This window comes from Rhinichthys klamathensis, unplaced genomic scaffold (genome assembly GCF_029890125.1).
Source record: "Rhinichthys klamathensis goyatoka isolate OS25496 unplaced genomic scaffold, OSU_Roscu_1.1 h1tg000019l_1, whole genome shotgun sequence".
Classification (NCBI taxonomy): Eukaryota; Metazoa; Chordata; class Actinopteri; order Cypriniformes; family Leuciscidae; genus Rhinichthys; species Rhinichthys klamathensis.
The window spans coordinates 4699990-4714128 of record NW_026606570.1 but is presented as its reverse complement, the minus strand read 5'-3'; the positions used below and the strand labels follow the sequence as shown (position 1 = coordinate 4714128).

Here is a 14139-nt window from a genome sequence, read left to right as displayed (position 1 = left end):
TGACTAATGTTGAATAGAAACACATCGCCGGAGGTCATCGGCGTCAAAGCAGCGGAGAACAGCTCGATGGGATGGTGCAACACAGCACAGCTGCTCTGAGGGTTAAACGCAACAGATAAGCAGATAGACAAGACACAGCTGCTGCTCTACTGACTTACAAACGCTGTTCTGGATAACCGGAAAGAATGAACACAAACGACGCGAAGGATTACCTCTCCAAACGACAGATCCCACACCTTTTTGAGGTAAGGATCACCCAGAAGAGAAGCATTGTTATATTAATATAGCATTAATAATATTATTATAGCAAATAACACATCTGGAAACATCTGCGTGTCTGAAATCTGATTATCAAGGTGACTGTAGGCTCAGAGTTCTTCAGAGAATATGATAAATTATATATCTAGTATTAGGCTACCTATTTCTACTGTCAACACTCTTTCCATCAAGAATCTATTGGGAAACTGGCCTCACTAAAGATGAACATCATTAATCAAAAACTCTGTGTCTATTTAGAATGCACAATTACATGGCAAATTAGATAGCCTACTTGAAAGTGTCACTATGGTGATCCTCAAGTAGGGTGCTGTAATGGCAAAGCAGAGTGTCTCAAGATTGTCAGAAAGAGGGAAGATTCTCCTCAGACAGCATCAACAAGTGCTTGTGTGGGAGATATGTAGTTGCATACAAAATACTGTGTCCATGGAGGATCATTGCACACACTTCTGGCAAGCTTTCCATCTCCAAATTGATACTACATATAATGAAGCACAATATATGCAGGGCAGAAAGAGTGAAGGTTGTAAACATGAGTTTCAGAACATCAACACTTTTGGCTGTCACCAAGGCAACAAGCTATACTTTATATTTACTTGTGACTTGGGAAATGTGGGCAATGGAGAGCGAAGGACTGAAACAGTCCTGTTTTTGCATGTGCCCGAACACGCAGCTCACTGGGGAATGCAAACATGCAGGTTTAAGTTCATGTGCATACCTCTAGATATACATCTCTGAAACTCCTCCATCTGTGACCGAATGCACATAAAGATATGGCATATAGACAGTGCAAGGATTTAGAAAGGTGGAAGTAAAGTAGTTAACTTAATATTATTATTTAATTGTATTTAATTGGAAATTATTTAATTGTAACTAGTATTTAAACTTATCAAAGCTGCTGACATTGTTCTTTTTAAAGATTATTTTCCAATAAAATATGACTAAAATATATTGTTTCCCTGTATTGCTTTTTAACTTGATGGTAATAGTTTTTACTGTATGTCAGTCTATTAAACTTACTAAAGACTTACTAAAAAAAACGTTAACCTAAAATTAAACCTACATTTTTTTTGAAAACCAGACTTATTTTTATTGAACCAGACGAAATATACTGAATTAGACAAAATATATAAAAATATAAAACAAATGTGAGCCTGATATATCATATGAATAACAGTAGAATATGGAGCTCAAACACTGTAAAAAACAAAATCGCAAAAAAAGGTAAAATGACTGGCAGCAGTGGCTGCCAAACAAAAACTGTAAAATTAAAGTAAAATATCTTAATCCAAATAAAGTGCAAAAACAATAATTTTACAGAAATTATCATTAAAGGTTTTAGAGAAAAACACTTTTATTTATTTTTACAGATTTTTCCTGTAAAACATTTAGTAAAAATTACCTTCAACAGTGTTGCTCAAGATGGTAAATGGACAGTTTTATTTTGGAAGACAAAATAAAAAGTCTGTACAAATACTGTATAAAACAAAATGTAATAATTCTGTTTTTGAAGAAATGCAGTACAAATTTTAAATGAAATACGTTTCACATTTAAAATACTGTACTGATTAACAGTTTCATTAAAATGTAATAAAAGTTTAATGAAATATTCTCAACTTAAACTGAAATACAAAACTGATCAATCTTCAAGATTGTCACTGATTCAATCACACCATATTATCCTAAAACTGTTTTACTATTCAGATGTAAATTTATATTATCAACAAATTATTCTCAAAAAGTTCTTCAGAGCCCCCAACTGAAAAACTAAAAATGGCATTTCTAGCTATATGAGTTTAATTATAAGTAAAATCAAAACATACAACAAAAGGTCCATGATTCTGCACCAGAAGTGACAGACACAGCAGATAAAGAGCAATATTCCTCCAAATGGCTGGATCATTGGTGCATGCATGGGGTTTAAAAAAAAAGGGGGACCGACTGAAGTATTACTGCAGATGCCGAGCAGCAGCACATGCCCACTCCAACAGACGTATTCAAACTTGACCAAAAAAAGGCACGCAGAGTTTTCATTGGCCAGATTCCTGGATAGCGGTCAGATTAACCAATCACGCTCAAAGCAACACGGAGAGACAGCAAATAGCATTGCAGCTATACAAAAAATATATATTTGAAAGATTACAAATGCATATTTTTCTTTTTCTTTGAAGGCTGTTACATTTAATTAATTGGTCAAATGGTGTTTTCAGATATGCTTACAAGTTACAACCAGGGTTAGGTGCTTCTACATCTGTGCTATTCACTATTAACCTATCATTTCTCTCTGATACATGTCTTACTTGGCAAAATCACGGCAAATCTTATATGTGTGTGTGTGTGTGTGTGTGTGTGTGTGTGTGTGTGTGTGTGTGTGTGTGTGTGTGTGTGTGTGTACAGGTTTGGCTATACTTGTGACTTACAGTTACATTCACATGACCAGTAATGACCCTTTTGCATTTTAACAAATCCCTGACCTTTCATTCAGACCGCACTCTTATGCCTAAATGCCAGCTGTGCACACAACTGTGGCATTTTCTGCATCCGGCCCTTCACTGTATTGCAGTGTCACACAACCTGCTGGTTAATCCTCTGTCCACAGTAACACTTATATGCAAACACTGGCATAATTGCATACAAGTTACAACATTTGTCTACTGATTTTATTTAGAAGCATAGATACTTCAAGCTGTTGACTGCAGTGGTTAGGTCGTTATAGCATTCGTGAAATGGGACAATGTAAACTTAAAATGTTGAACTTCTCACCAGCATGATGGCTCAGTGGTTAATACTGTCACCTCACATCAAGATCTTTCCGCAATACAAAGACATGCACATTTGACAAAATGACAATTCTAAATATTTGAATGTGTGTTTTTCACAAATTGCATGCTGGGATACATTCCAGTACTTTCAGGCATACTTTTATGTTCTGCTTTTTCTAGTTTCAAATGTCTCAGTATAGGGTTTCTCTCACACACTTTTTATGCAGTAGGTAGTTCATAGTTTTTGGGCAGTTTCAGCTTGTAGATATGTGTGTATTTTCTCATCTCTATTCATTAATTTCTTCTGTAAAGCAATTTGGACGATCTGTTGAGTAGGCCTGAAAGTTTCATCCCAAAGAACAGTACAGCTTTGTACTCTTTAAAAACAGACGAGGTACAGGTTTGATGTAATAAAAAGTTTGCTATATTTGTATCCAGAAATACAGAGATTTAATGTAAAAATACACCTAATTATAAAACTAATAAGAAGGGGGACAGGGGGACAAAATAATCTCAATTTTATTCAGAGGCCCTGAGCAGAAGTATGCAATTTGGTGCAGTTGTGGAAATTTATATGGCCAAAAAATGAAGATGAAATGAGAGTTTGAGATCTTTAACTTAACATGGATATAAATCAGTAAATATAAGTTATCACTCTATATCTGTCACAGATCAGAAGGACACAAACAGGTAAAGTTAAACAGGATATTTATTTAATGGCACTTAGGAACAGTCACGGCAGGTAAGTTGAAATGAAGGAATTAATGTATGTGAACTGGATGAATGGAATATGACCGGGTCTCTTATCTGTTACAGGCAGGATGGCGAGGATCGAGGCAGAAGATGGCAGACAGGTTTGCAGACAAATGGACCGGAAAGTAGATCGGGATCTCAGGAGAGCAGGTAAGTATTCGAAGCAGGTAAAGTGGATTGAAGACTTGGGGATCGTCTTTAATGCAGAGAGTCAGGAAGTCGATGGCGTATCGACGAGACCAGACGTTGAACTGAGGGAACTGGTGGTGTATTTAAGGTGAGGGTGAAGTGAGTGCAGATTGCAAGCAGGTGATGAAGACAGGTGCAGGTGATCAGTATTCAGGGGATGCGGAACGAGTGAGCGGAGTTTGGAGGTCTGGTGCTGACGATTGTGTGTCCGTGACAAAGGGGTCGCTGATTTTCTTGCCTCGGCCTGGCTCTTGTGTCTATGAACAGCCCTCTGCAGATGAATGTGTGCTGAGTCCCAGACCCTCTCGCTCTCCTGGATCCAATGATGGACTGCTGGAACTTCGGATGGCTCTCCTGACCAGGGAAACAGGGGCGGCTGGAAGCCGAGAATGCCCTGAAAGGGCGTGAGGCCCATGGTGGATTGCTGGAGAGAGTTCTGTGCATACTCGGCCCAGGGTAGGTAGCGGCTCCAGCAGTCCTGGTGGTCATGGCAATATGACCGCAGGTATCTCCTGATTTCCTGTATCTTCCTCTCAGTCTGGCCATTGGACTGGGGATGATACCCAGAGGTGAGACTTACTGAAACCCCCAGGAGGTTGAAGAATGCTCTCCATGCCCTGGAGATGAACTGTGGACCACGATCTGATACAATGTCTTCAGGTATACCAAAATGTCTGAATATTTGGGAGAATAGTGTTTCAGCAGTCTCGAAGGCTGTGGGTAAACCAGGCCGAGGGATCAGTTTACATGCTTTTGAAAAGTGGTCAACGACAACCAGAACACAGGTGTGTGAGTCAGAGGAAGGGAGATCAGTGATGAAATCCACCCCGAGCTGGGACCAAGGCCTTGTGGGTACTGGAAGAGGTACAAGTTTGCCTTCCGGAAGGCGTCGCGGAACTTTGGCCATGGCACAGAATGAGCAGCTTTTCACGTACCGGGAGACACCCTGGGTCATATTGGGTCACCAGTAGAGTTGTTGTACGAGGGAGAGGGTTTGTTGGCTGCCTGGGTGTTCAGAGCCCGGAGATGTATGGACTGAGTCCATGAGGGACAGACGAAGACGTGATGGAACATAGGTCCGTCCCTCAGGACCTCCCGGCGGAGCAGGTTCTGATCGGGTGGCATCGACAATATGGTCGTCCAGACTCCACTGAATAGGGCTGACAATCAAGGCTGGAGGGAGGATGGGTTCTGGGTTGGAGGTGATGGAGTCAGGTTGATACAGACGGGAAAGGGAGTCAGTTTGATGTTTTCGTCTCCAGGGCGATATGTTACTTTGAAGTTGAACCGGGTGAAAAAGAGTGACCAGCATGCTTGACGGGTGTTGAGTCGTTTGGCATCTCTGAGGTATTCCAGGTTGCGGTGATCCGTGATGACATCAAAGCGGTGACATCAAACCAGATGTTCCCGGTTGCCGATGTCATAATTCTGCTCCGCCGGGTACAGTTTCTTGGAGAAGAAGGCACATGGATGGAGTCTGGGAGGCTTCCCCTGCCACTGTGAAAGGACCGCTCCTACTCCGGTGATAGAAGCGTCCATCTCGACAAGAAATGGATGATCTGGGTTTGGATGGACAAGAGTAGGAGCGGAGCTGAAGGATGCTTTGAGCTTCTCGAATTCATTGGTGGCTTCGGTGGTCCAGGACAGAGACTTGGCCCCTTTACCTAACAGAGAGGTGATGGGTGCACTGATTTGACTGAATCCTTTGATGAATCTTCGATAGAAGTTTGCGAAGCCCAAGAAGCGTTGAAGTTCCTTAACGTTGGTGGGTAATGGCCAGTTGGAAACAGCTTCCACCTTCCTCTGATCCATGGTAATTCCATGAGGAGTGATCACATAACCCAGGAACTGGATAGTCTCTTGATGAAACTCACATTTTTCCAGCTTCAGGAAGAGTTGATGATCGCGCAGACGTTGGAGGACTTGATTGACATGGTGGTGGTGCTCGGATAAACTGGAAGAATATATGAGGATATATAAATGATGACAAACTGTTGAAGGAAGTCCCTGAAGATCTCATTCATGAAGCCCTGGAAGACGGTGGGAGCGTTGGACAATCCGAAGGGCATGACCTTGTACTCATAGTGGCCAGCAGGGGTGATGAATGCCGTCTTCCACTCGTCTCCCTTCCGGATTCGCACCAAATTGTAGGCACTACGCAGGTCCAGTTTAGTAAATATCCGAGCACCACGTAGTTGTTCCAGAGCGGCTGGAACCAGAGGAAGGGGATACCGGTACTTGACTGTGGAGTTATTGAGGGTTCGGTAGTCTATACAGGGGCGCAAGCCTCCGTCCTTCTTACCGACGAAAAAGAAGCTGGAAGTGGCAGGGGACGTAGATGGACGGATGTAGTCTTGATGAAGAGCCTCGATGTACTCCTCCATGGCCTTCTGTTCCGGGATGGACAGCGGGTAGATCTTACCGCGTGGTAGAACAGCCCCAGGCAGCAGGTCGATCGCACAGTCCCATGGCCGATGTGGAGGAAGTTTTGTTGCCAGTTGTTTATTGAAGACATCCTGGGACGCCCGATAGGTGGCCGGTATCTCGTGTTGTTCACTGGTGCCTGGACTCTCGACTGAGGTGGAGCAGATTGTGACTTCACCGGAGTTGATGGGGAGCGATGAATTTTCTTGACAGAATATAAACAGTGTGAAAAGCAGTCTCTTCCCCATTGACATCTCACCCGATGTCCAACAGATGTTAGGCGAGTGGAGTTCCAGCCACGGGCGTCCCAGGATGATATCTGCTGTAGAGCCCTCCAGCACCAGAAATGACAGTTCCTCTTCATGAAGACCGCCGATTTTCAGAGTGATGGTGGGACTGCAGTGCCAGATTTACCCATGACCGAGCGGTTTTCCCAGGATGGACTGGATATGTAGAGTTTTTTTACGGGCTTGAAGTTTGTGGAGAGAGATGAAATTGCCACCGGAGCCGGAGTCAAATAACGCTTTCGCTGGAAGAGATCGTTGGAGGTAAGTTACCAGAAAAGGAGTGTATTTCATATGGGAAATAGGTGAAGGAAGTTTTACAGTACTCACCGTCGGTCGTGGGGGACGGACTGGACAGGTGATGAGATGATGACCGGCTGTTCCACAGTAGAGTCAGAGATTATTTGGTAATACGATGATTGCTGATAAATTAGTTGAACTAAGTTCCATGGGTTCTGGTGCTGAAGGGCTGGCAGAGAATGAAGGACGAGGAGGAGTCAGTGCAGGGCTATCGAGCTGGCAGGCGGTGCGACGTTGGTCTACTCGAATGGAACGTTGGATGAGGTTTTCTAGACCAATGACGCCATCGTAAATGGCGAGCTGTAAACGAATCTCATGGTTTAAACCTTGGCGAAAAGCGGTGATAAGTGCCAACTCATCCCATCCGCTGGAAGCTGCCAGAATGTGAAACTGCAATGCATATGTTGACACAGATGTTTGTCCTTGGCGTAAACGAAATAATTGTTCATGAACAGAAAGAGAGTTTGAGGCTTGTGAAAACACTTCACGGAAATGGCCGATGAAGTTAACGAGGGATTGAGTGACAATACCATTCACGTGCCCTCGAGATTTCACGTAGTGAAACTGCGCAAAGCTTCTGTGTTGCACGTCACACTATTGGCCGACGTTGGTCATGTGTGTGATGCGTGTGACGTACAAGCTAGAAGCTTTGCGCAGTTTCACTACGTGAAATCTCGAGGCCCACAGAGAAGGAAATGAATAGTTGAATAAAGTCGTTATTTTTGTTTGATTTTGCGCCCAAAAAGTATTCTCGTCGCTTGATAAACTTAAGATTGAGCCACTGTAGTCACTTGGACTATTTTAATGATGTCTTTAACTTTTATGGGCCGGCCAGTTTCGATCCCTTAAAAAGCCTATGGAGGAGTGATCCAGCTCTCAGATTTAATAAAAAAATATCTTAATTTGTGTTCCGAAGATGAACAAAAGTCTTACGGGGTTGGAACAACATGAGGGTGAGTAATTACTGACAGAATTTTCATTTTGGGGTGAACTAACCCTTTAAGGTGAGGGTGAAGTGAGTGCAGATTGCAAGCAGGTGATGAAGACAGGTGCAGGTGATCAGTATTCAGGGGATGCTGAACGAGTGGGCGGAGTGTGGAGGTCTGGTGCTGACGATTGTGTCCGTGACAATATCTCCCAATAATAAGTAGGCTGATATTTCAATTATGTAATTAAAGTTTTATGATCAAAGCTCTTTAATTATGTACAAATAACATTCCTCAATAGCCTGATTTATTTTTTCTAATAAAAAAAAAAACGATGTATGAATAATCAAGTAAAAAAAAAGAGTTGCTTTTAGTCCAGTAAGTGTTTGACTTGAAATATTACATACAATTTGTTCCTATACGTTTACTTAATAAAAATCAGTATAAATCTATTAGATGACAGAAGGCATGTACAGTGGTAAATTGTGTACAACAGTTTTTTCTGCAAATTTTGATCATGTTGATAATTTAGAGATTTTAGACATTTGCATATAAACTATGATACAGTATGCTTTAGGGTTCATTTTAAATTAATTATTTTTATATCAGAAATATTATTTAACGTCATTGAGTCAACCAAAATACATTAGGTTACTGCAACAAAATTAAACGTTTATAAATTAAGAAGGTGACAATTGCAGGTTGCTACTTTTTACAGTGAAGCTTAGTTTGTTTGTAATGCTCTTTATCCGTATGGATACTGCATTAGTCCTTAAAAATGCTGCGGTCTGTTATTAAACGGATACCTTTAGCAAATTCAGCCTTTTGTTTCGTTTCTTTTTAGACACTGTTCCTTTATTCAGCAGTTGAATGTGTCTTTAGCCGTTTGATACCCGTGAGGATTGAGATGTAAATTCACAAGCAGTTTTATTTGCATCAAAAGAAGCAAACAGCTGATTATTTAGAGCTCAGATTTTCCATTTCCTGTCCCTCTGAATGGTCCGGAGTTCGAACTGCTAACACGTGTGGGATGAATAGAACAACAATTTGCAATTATTATTTTCTCCCACCTAGATTGTTATTCATTGTTTCCCTCTGTCTTTCCATCCAGAAATCGTTTAGCTGAGTTTGGCTAATAAACGAAAAATGTGCTCATATTCTTCTTCTTTTTTTAGGTGAAAAAAGCAAGGAAAGACTCTGATTGATATCTCAAAGGCCAAAATTGTCAGTGATACTGTATACAATTTTGACATGATGAAAGAACTCATTTACTCAAATAGATGTACTGGAATTGTACACTTTACAAGAAATACAGATTCATATTTGTGAAACACTCATGTCAATTAAGCATTTCATATAACAAAATGATATGAACTCTGTGTGTGTGTATCTCACAGAGCATGTTAACAGGGCTGATGTACCACAGGCCTGAGGACCCTTTGGCATTCTTGGAGAGTTGCCTGCAGAAAACACGTGACCTCGGCGGTCCTGAATGTGTGGCCTGGGACACTTTCATTACACCTGATCGAAAACCTCTACCACCAATCACCCCAGCACAGGGGAAGAAAGCCCCCTGCAAACTCGGTAATTTAGCTAGAAAAATTAATCTTAGCTAGAAATAAAACAGTTAGTTGTGTACATGATGGATATACATTATGGATATACTTTAAAATGACACTTGCATTTTAGTTTCATTGACTTTTTTAGCAGTTCTTTCATTTTACTGAATTATACATTGAACAATGTTTTTTTTTTTGTGTGTGAAATTGTTATGCTTATTAATGCATTACTTGTTTGTTGTTTGCCTCTCTCTTTAAATCACAAAAATAACCACATTATCTAGATAAAAAGCCAGCAGTTAAGTAACCATTATTCAGGGATTTAAATCTGAAGGACGGAAAATGAAAACATTGCAAAGACATTTAGGAAGGTTAAAGATGGTTCAAGTGTTAAAATTACCCAAATATCTCAATAATGAATGTCTAAAAACACAGTATTGTGTGGATTCTTATCAAATGAGTGAATTAAAGGCCAATTCACACTGTACCAAGTTACAACAGACACTATCAATGCCGAAAGTCTTTGCAGTACGTAATTTCTCAGACATTCCAAGACCCGACAAACGCAGTGTTTGAATCGGCGACAGACTCCGACAGGGGTAACACACTGATCTGACAAAACCTGACAAAGTGTGTGCTGCTGTCTATCTGCGTTTGTCGGTGTGGTGTTTATTGGCCTTAAAAATGAATCTGAGGTCATATAGAACTGATAAATGTAATCTGTTTCATTCCACAGACAGTGGTCCTGGTCCTGGTCCTGGTCCCGGGCCTTACCGTCGATATGACAGGCTGCCACCAATCCAAGCCCAGTTCTCCATAGAAAGTGACTCAGATATGACTGAGTCCTCAGGGCTCATACAGGAGTATGATGTCTTTGACCCATCTAAACCACGACCGCACATCATATTCATCATAGGTGAGTGATCATCACTGTCAGCTGGTCATTTCTCATTTTCGGTCTGTTTCAGTCATCTTTTTCTGAATTCATCTCATTCTAAATTCCAACTCTATGAGCTGGATGAAATAAAATTCAATAGACATTGAATTAATTAATTTTAAATTAACATTTCCATTGTGCTGTTTTTGTGATGTAAAGTGGGATTTGCTATAATATTTTCCAGGTGGACCCGGCAGTGGGAAGGGCACTCAGACAACTAAAATTGCACATCGCTATGATTTCGAGCATGTGTCCGTAGGGGAAATTTTAAGGAACCAGTTGCTGCATCATGCCCCCAGTGACAGGAAATGGGAGCTGATTGCTCAGATCATTGCAAATGGAGAACTGGCACCTCAGGTTTGGAAATCTGACCACCAAACAATGTGAATTTTCGCAGCTATGGTGTATTCACAACTGCTTTGATTGTCAATGTTGATTTTTCATAAACTACCATTCAAAAGATTGGGATGAGTAAGATTTAAAAAATAATGTGTAAAAATAATAGTGACAGTAAATGCATTTATAATGTTACAAAAGTTTTATATTTCAAATAAATATGTATGCAGCACAGCTATTTTCAACATTAATATTAGTAATACATGTTTCTTCAGCACCAAATCAGCATATTTGAATGATTTCTGAAGGATCATGTGACACTGAAGACTGGAATGATTGCTGCTGAAAAATTAGCATTACATTATAAAATATATTGAAATAAAAACCAGTTATTTTAAATTGTAATTATATTTCACAATATTACTGTTTTACTGATTAAATAAATGTCTCAAACTTTTCAGTAGTTTATTTACAATATTAAATGAAGAAGGTCACCTCATGCTTAGTCTTGTTCTGACATGATATCCTTTAGGAGACGACTATTGAAGAGCTGAAACAACAGTTTATCAAGAAGCAGGATGCTAAAGGATTCATTGTGGATGGATTCCCCAGAGAGATCTCACAGACGTTCACCTTTGAGGAGCAGGTCAGATATTCCTTCAGATGGTCTATACCAAGGGTGTCCAAACCTGCTCTTGGAGTACACTGTCCTGCAGAGTTTATCTCCTGCTTGCCTCAATACACCTGCCTGGAAATTTCTAGTATGCCTATTGCCTAATAAGACCTTGATTTGCTAGTTCAGGTGTGTTTAAATGGGGTTGGAGCTAAACTCTGCAGAACAGTGGCCCTACAGGATCTATACAGTATATAACCTGCATAATACATGTCTTAGTATGTTATGGCAATGTCTGATGTACAGTAAATGACACTCATGGTTCCTCAGATCGGCTCTCCAGACTTGGTGATCTTGCTTGCCTGCTCTAATCAGCAACTCCGGCAGCGTTTAGAGAAAAGAGCGTCCCAGCAGGGCCGCCCCGACGACAATACTCGTGCAATTGAGAAGAGACTAGATACTTTCAAACACAATATCACACTCATAGCCAAGTACTACCAGGAGAGAGGACTTATTGTAAGGGTAAGATGCTGTTCTTTTCTTATTTTTATGTTAACTGTTGAATTCAGCTGGTTTTGAAAGCAAGTGCTTTTTAATAATAATAATAATCTCCAGTTTAAGGCTGTGAAACACAATTCTGTCTCACTCTGCTTGGTCAGGTCGATGCGGATCGAGAAGAAGACGATATTTTCACAGATATTTGTGCCATTGTAGAGGAAAGATTGTTCCCTTGTGACACGAATGCAGTAGGTTTTGAATGAAAGTTACACTATATTCTACAATTTGTTTTAAAATTTTGCTTTTGCTTCATAAAAGTTATTTTCTTCCTGCAGAGCAGTACTGAGGATCTTTAGAGGGACGTCTACACATCCAAACCCACAGTTGCTCCTATTAAATCCTAAATGTAATTTCAAAATTTTCCACTATTTTTCATCAATAATCTCGAGGGTCAGGATCAGTGAAAAGGGACACTTACACTTATTTGTTGCCTCTATTTGTATTTCACTGTGAATTTTCTCTGTACGTCTTTTGCAGTAATGACTTTAAAGCAGAGACCTTTGTTGTTTTGACCTGATTTTATTAATGTACACTACCGTTCAAAAGTTTGGGGTCGGTACGATTTTAAATACTTTTAAAAGAATTCTCTTCTGCTAACCATGGCTGCGCTTATTTGATTAAAAATACAACAAAAATCAGTTATAGTATTAAATATTATTCCAGTGTAAATCAGCTGTTTTCTGTGTGAATATATAGTAAAGTGTAATTTATTCCTGTGATCAAAGCTGAATTTTCAGCATCACCAGTGTCAGTGTCTTCAGTGTCAAATGATCCTTCACAAATCAGTATAATATGAGGATTTGATGCTCAAGAAACATTTATTATTATTATCAATGTTGAAACAGTTGTTGGTCTGTCAGTTGTACAGTTTTTTTTTTTTTTTTTTTGGATTCTTTGATGAATAGGAAGTTCAAAAGACTTTTGTAACATTATAAATGTCTTTACTGTCACTTTCGATCAAATTAATTATTCCTTGATAAATAAAAGTATTGATTTCTTTCCTCCAAAAAATAAAATTCTCACTGACCCCAAACTTTTGAACGGTAGTGTATATTTAGAGGTCAAGCCAGAAATAATGAGTTGTTAAAAAATGCACCAAAGTAAAATTCAATATCAATGTCAAATGCAACAACATCAACTGTTTTCAAACAAATTACCTTACCTATTCCTACAACAAGCATTAAAATGGGTTAAATGATAACTGATTAATACAGTGTTTCTGCTGTTCTGAGGACATGGTTTCATCTTACACCACAGTATGAACGCACTGGATAGAGACAAATAATAGAGATGCAACAGACGTGTCCTCAGGCTGTGTTCTCATTAATAGATGTTCAATCCAGCTGTGCCACATTCTTACAGTGGGACCTCGGTGAATACAGACTTTCTGCCCTTGTTGACAGACCTTGACCAAGTGCCAAAACACTGTTACTTTAAATACAGAGGAGAATAGAAACACGCTTATTGAAAGATGATTCACAGTGGAATAACAAGTGGTAAAGTTAAGTATCATTTAATTGCAATACAATCTCTACACTCACTTTGCTATGTAGATGGACATTTCTGGCTAAAAAAACTAAATAACATTTAAGCCACTAGATGGCAGACTTTTATTCTTTAAAAATCATTTGTTCATTATCCTCACTGGTTGGAAAGTTATGTCATAGCCATTTACAAAAATACTTTCTTATTCCATTTTAACAAATTAATATTATGAATTTTTAAGTTTTGTAAAATTGATTAATAAAGAAAAAAAAATTTCTTTAAAAAATGCTTGGAAAAAAGTTGGCTTTGAGTACGCTTTAAACTAGACTTAATAACATTTACCATAAAAATAAAATTGTATCTTTAGTGTGCTTAAAATACTGTGTTATAAACAGCATCACTGTGATGGAGTGATGGTATGTGCTGGCTCTCAGAATAGATTCAAGCTTATCACCTGTCTGGCAAATTTCTTGCAGCTCTTAGTGGCACGAGTTGGAGACTCCTCTATACTCAAATATATGCTTCAGGTTTGAAATTTACAACTTTGAATTCTGCATCATATGACATAAATGCACTTTGTTCTGAAAGTTGTTCTTCATGTTACATAGCCAACAGAATTATATCATTGAACACTAAAACCTTGGTATGTTTCTCTACTCTCAAAGTTCTTGAACTTTTCCTCTAAAATGGGGCTGAGACTATAATGCTCCTTTAAAATAGTGTTTTTATTTGTTTGT

At 39.5% G+C, this 14139-nt stretch overlaps 1 protein-coding gene across 1 annotated transcript; it reads left to right on the top strand.

Annotated features, from left to right (window-relative positions):
* ak5l (adenylate kinase 5, like) lies at positions 1–13191 on the top strand. Its single transcript, XM_056236676.1, has 9 exons — positions 1–245; positions 9312–9498; positions 10210–10389; positions 10595–10767; positions 11279–11392; positions 11690–11881; positions 12019–12105; positions 12193–12454; positions 12976–13191. The coding sequence occupies exons 1-8, from the start codon at positions 186–188 to the stop codon at positions 12211–12213; spliced, it is 1014 nt and encodes a 337-aa protein (XP_056092651.1). The 5' UTR covers positions 1–185; the 3' UTR covers positions 12214–12454; positions 12976–13191.
* Positions 13192–14139: the final 948 nt, after the last annotated feature.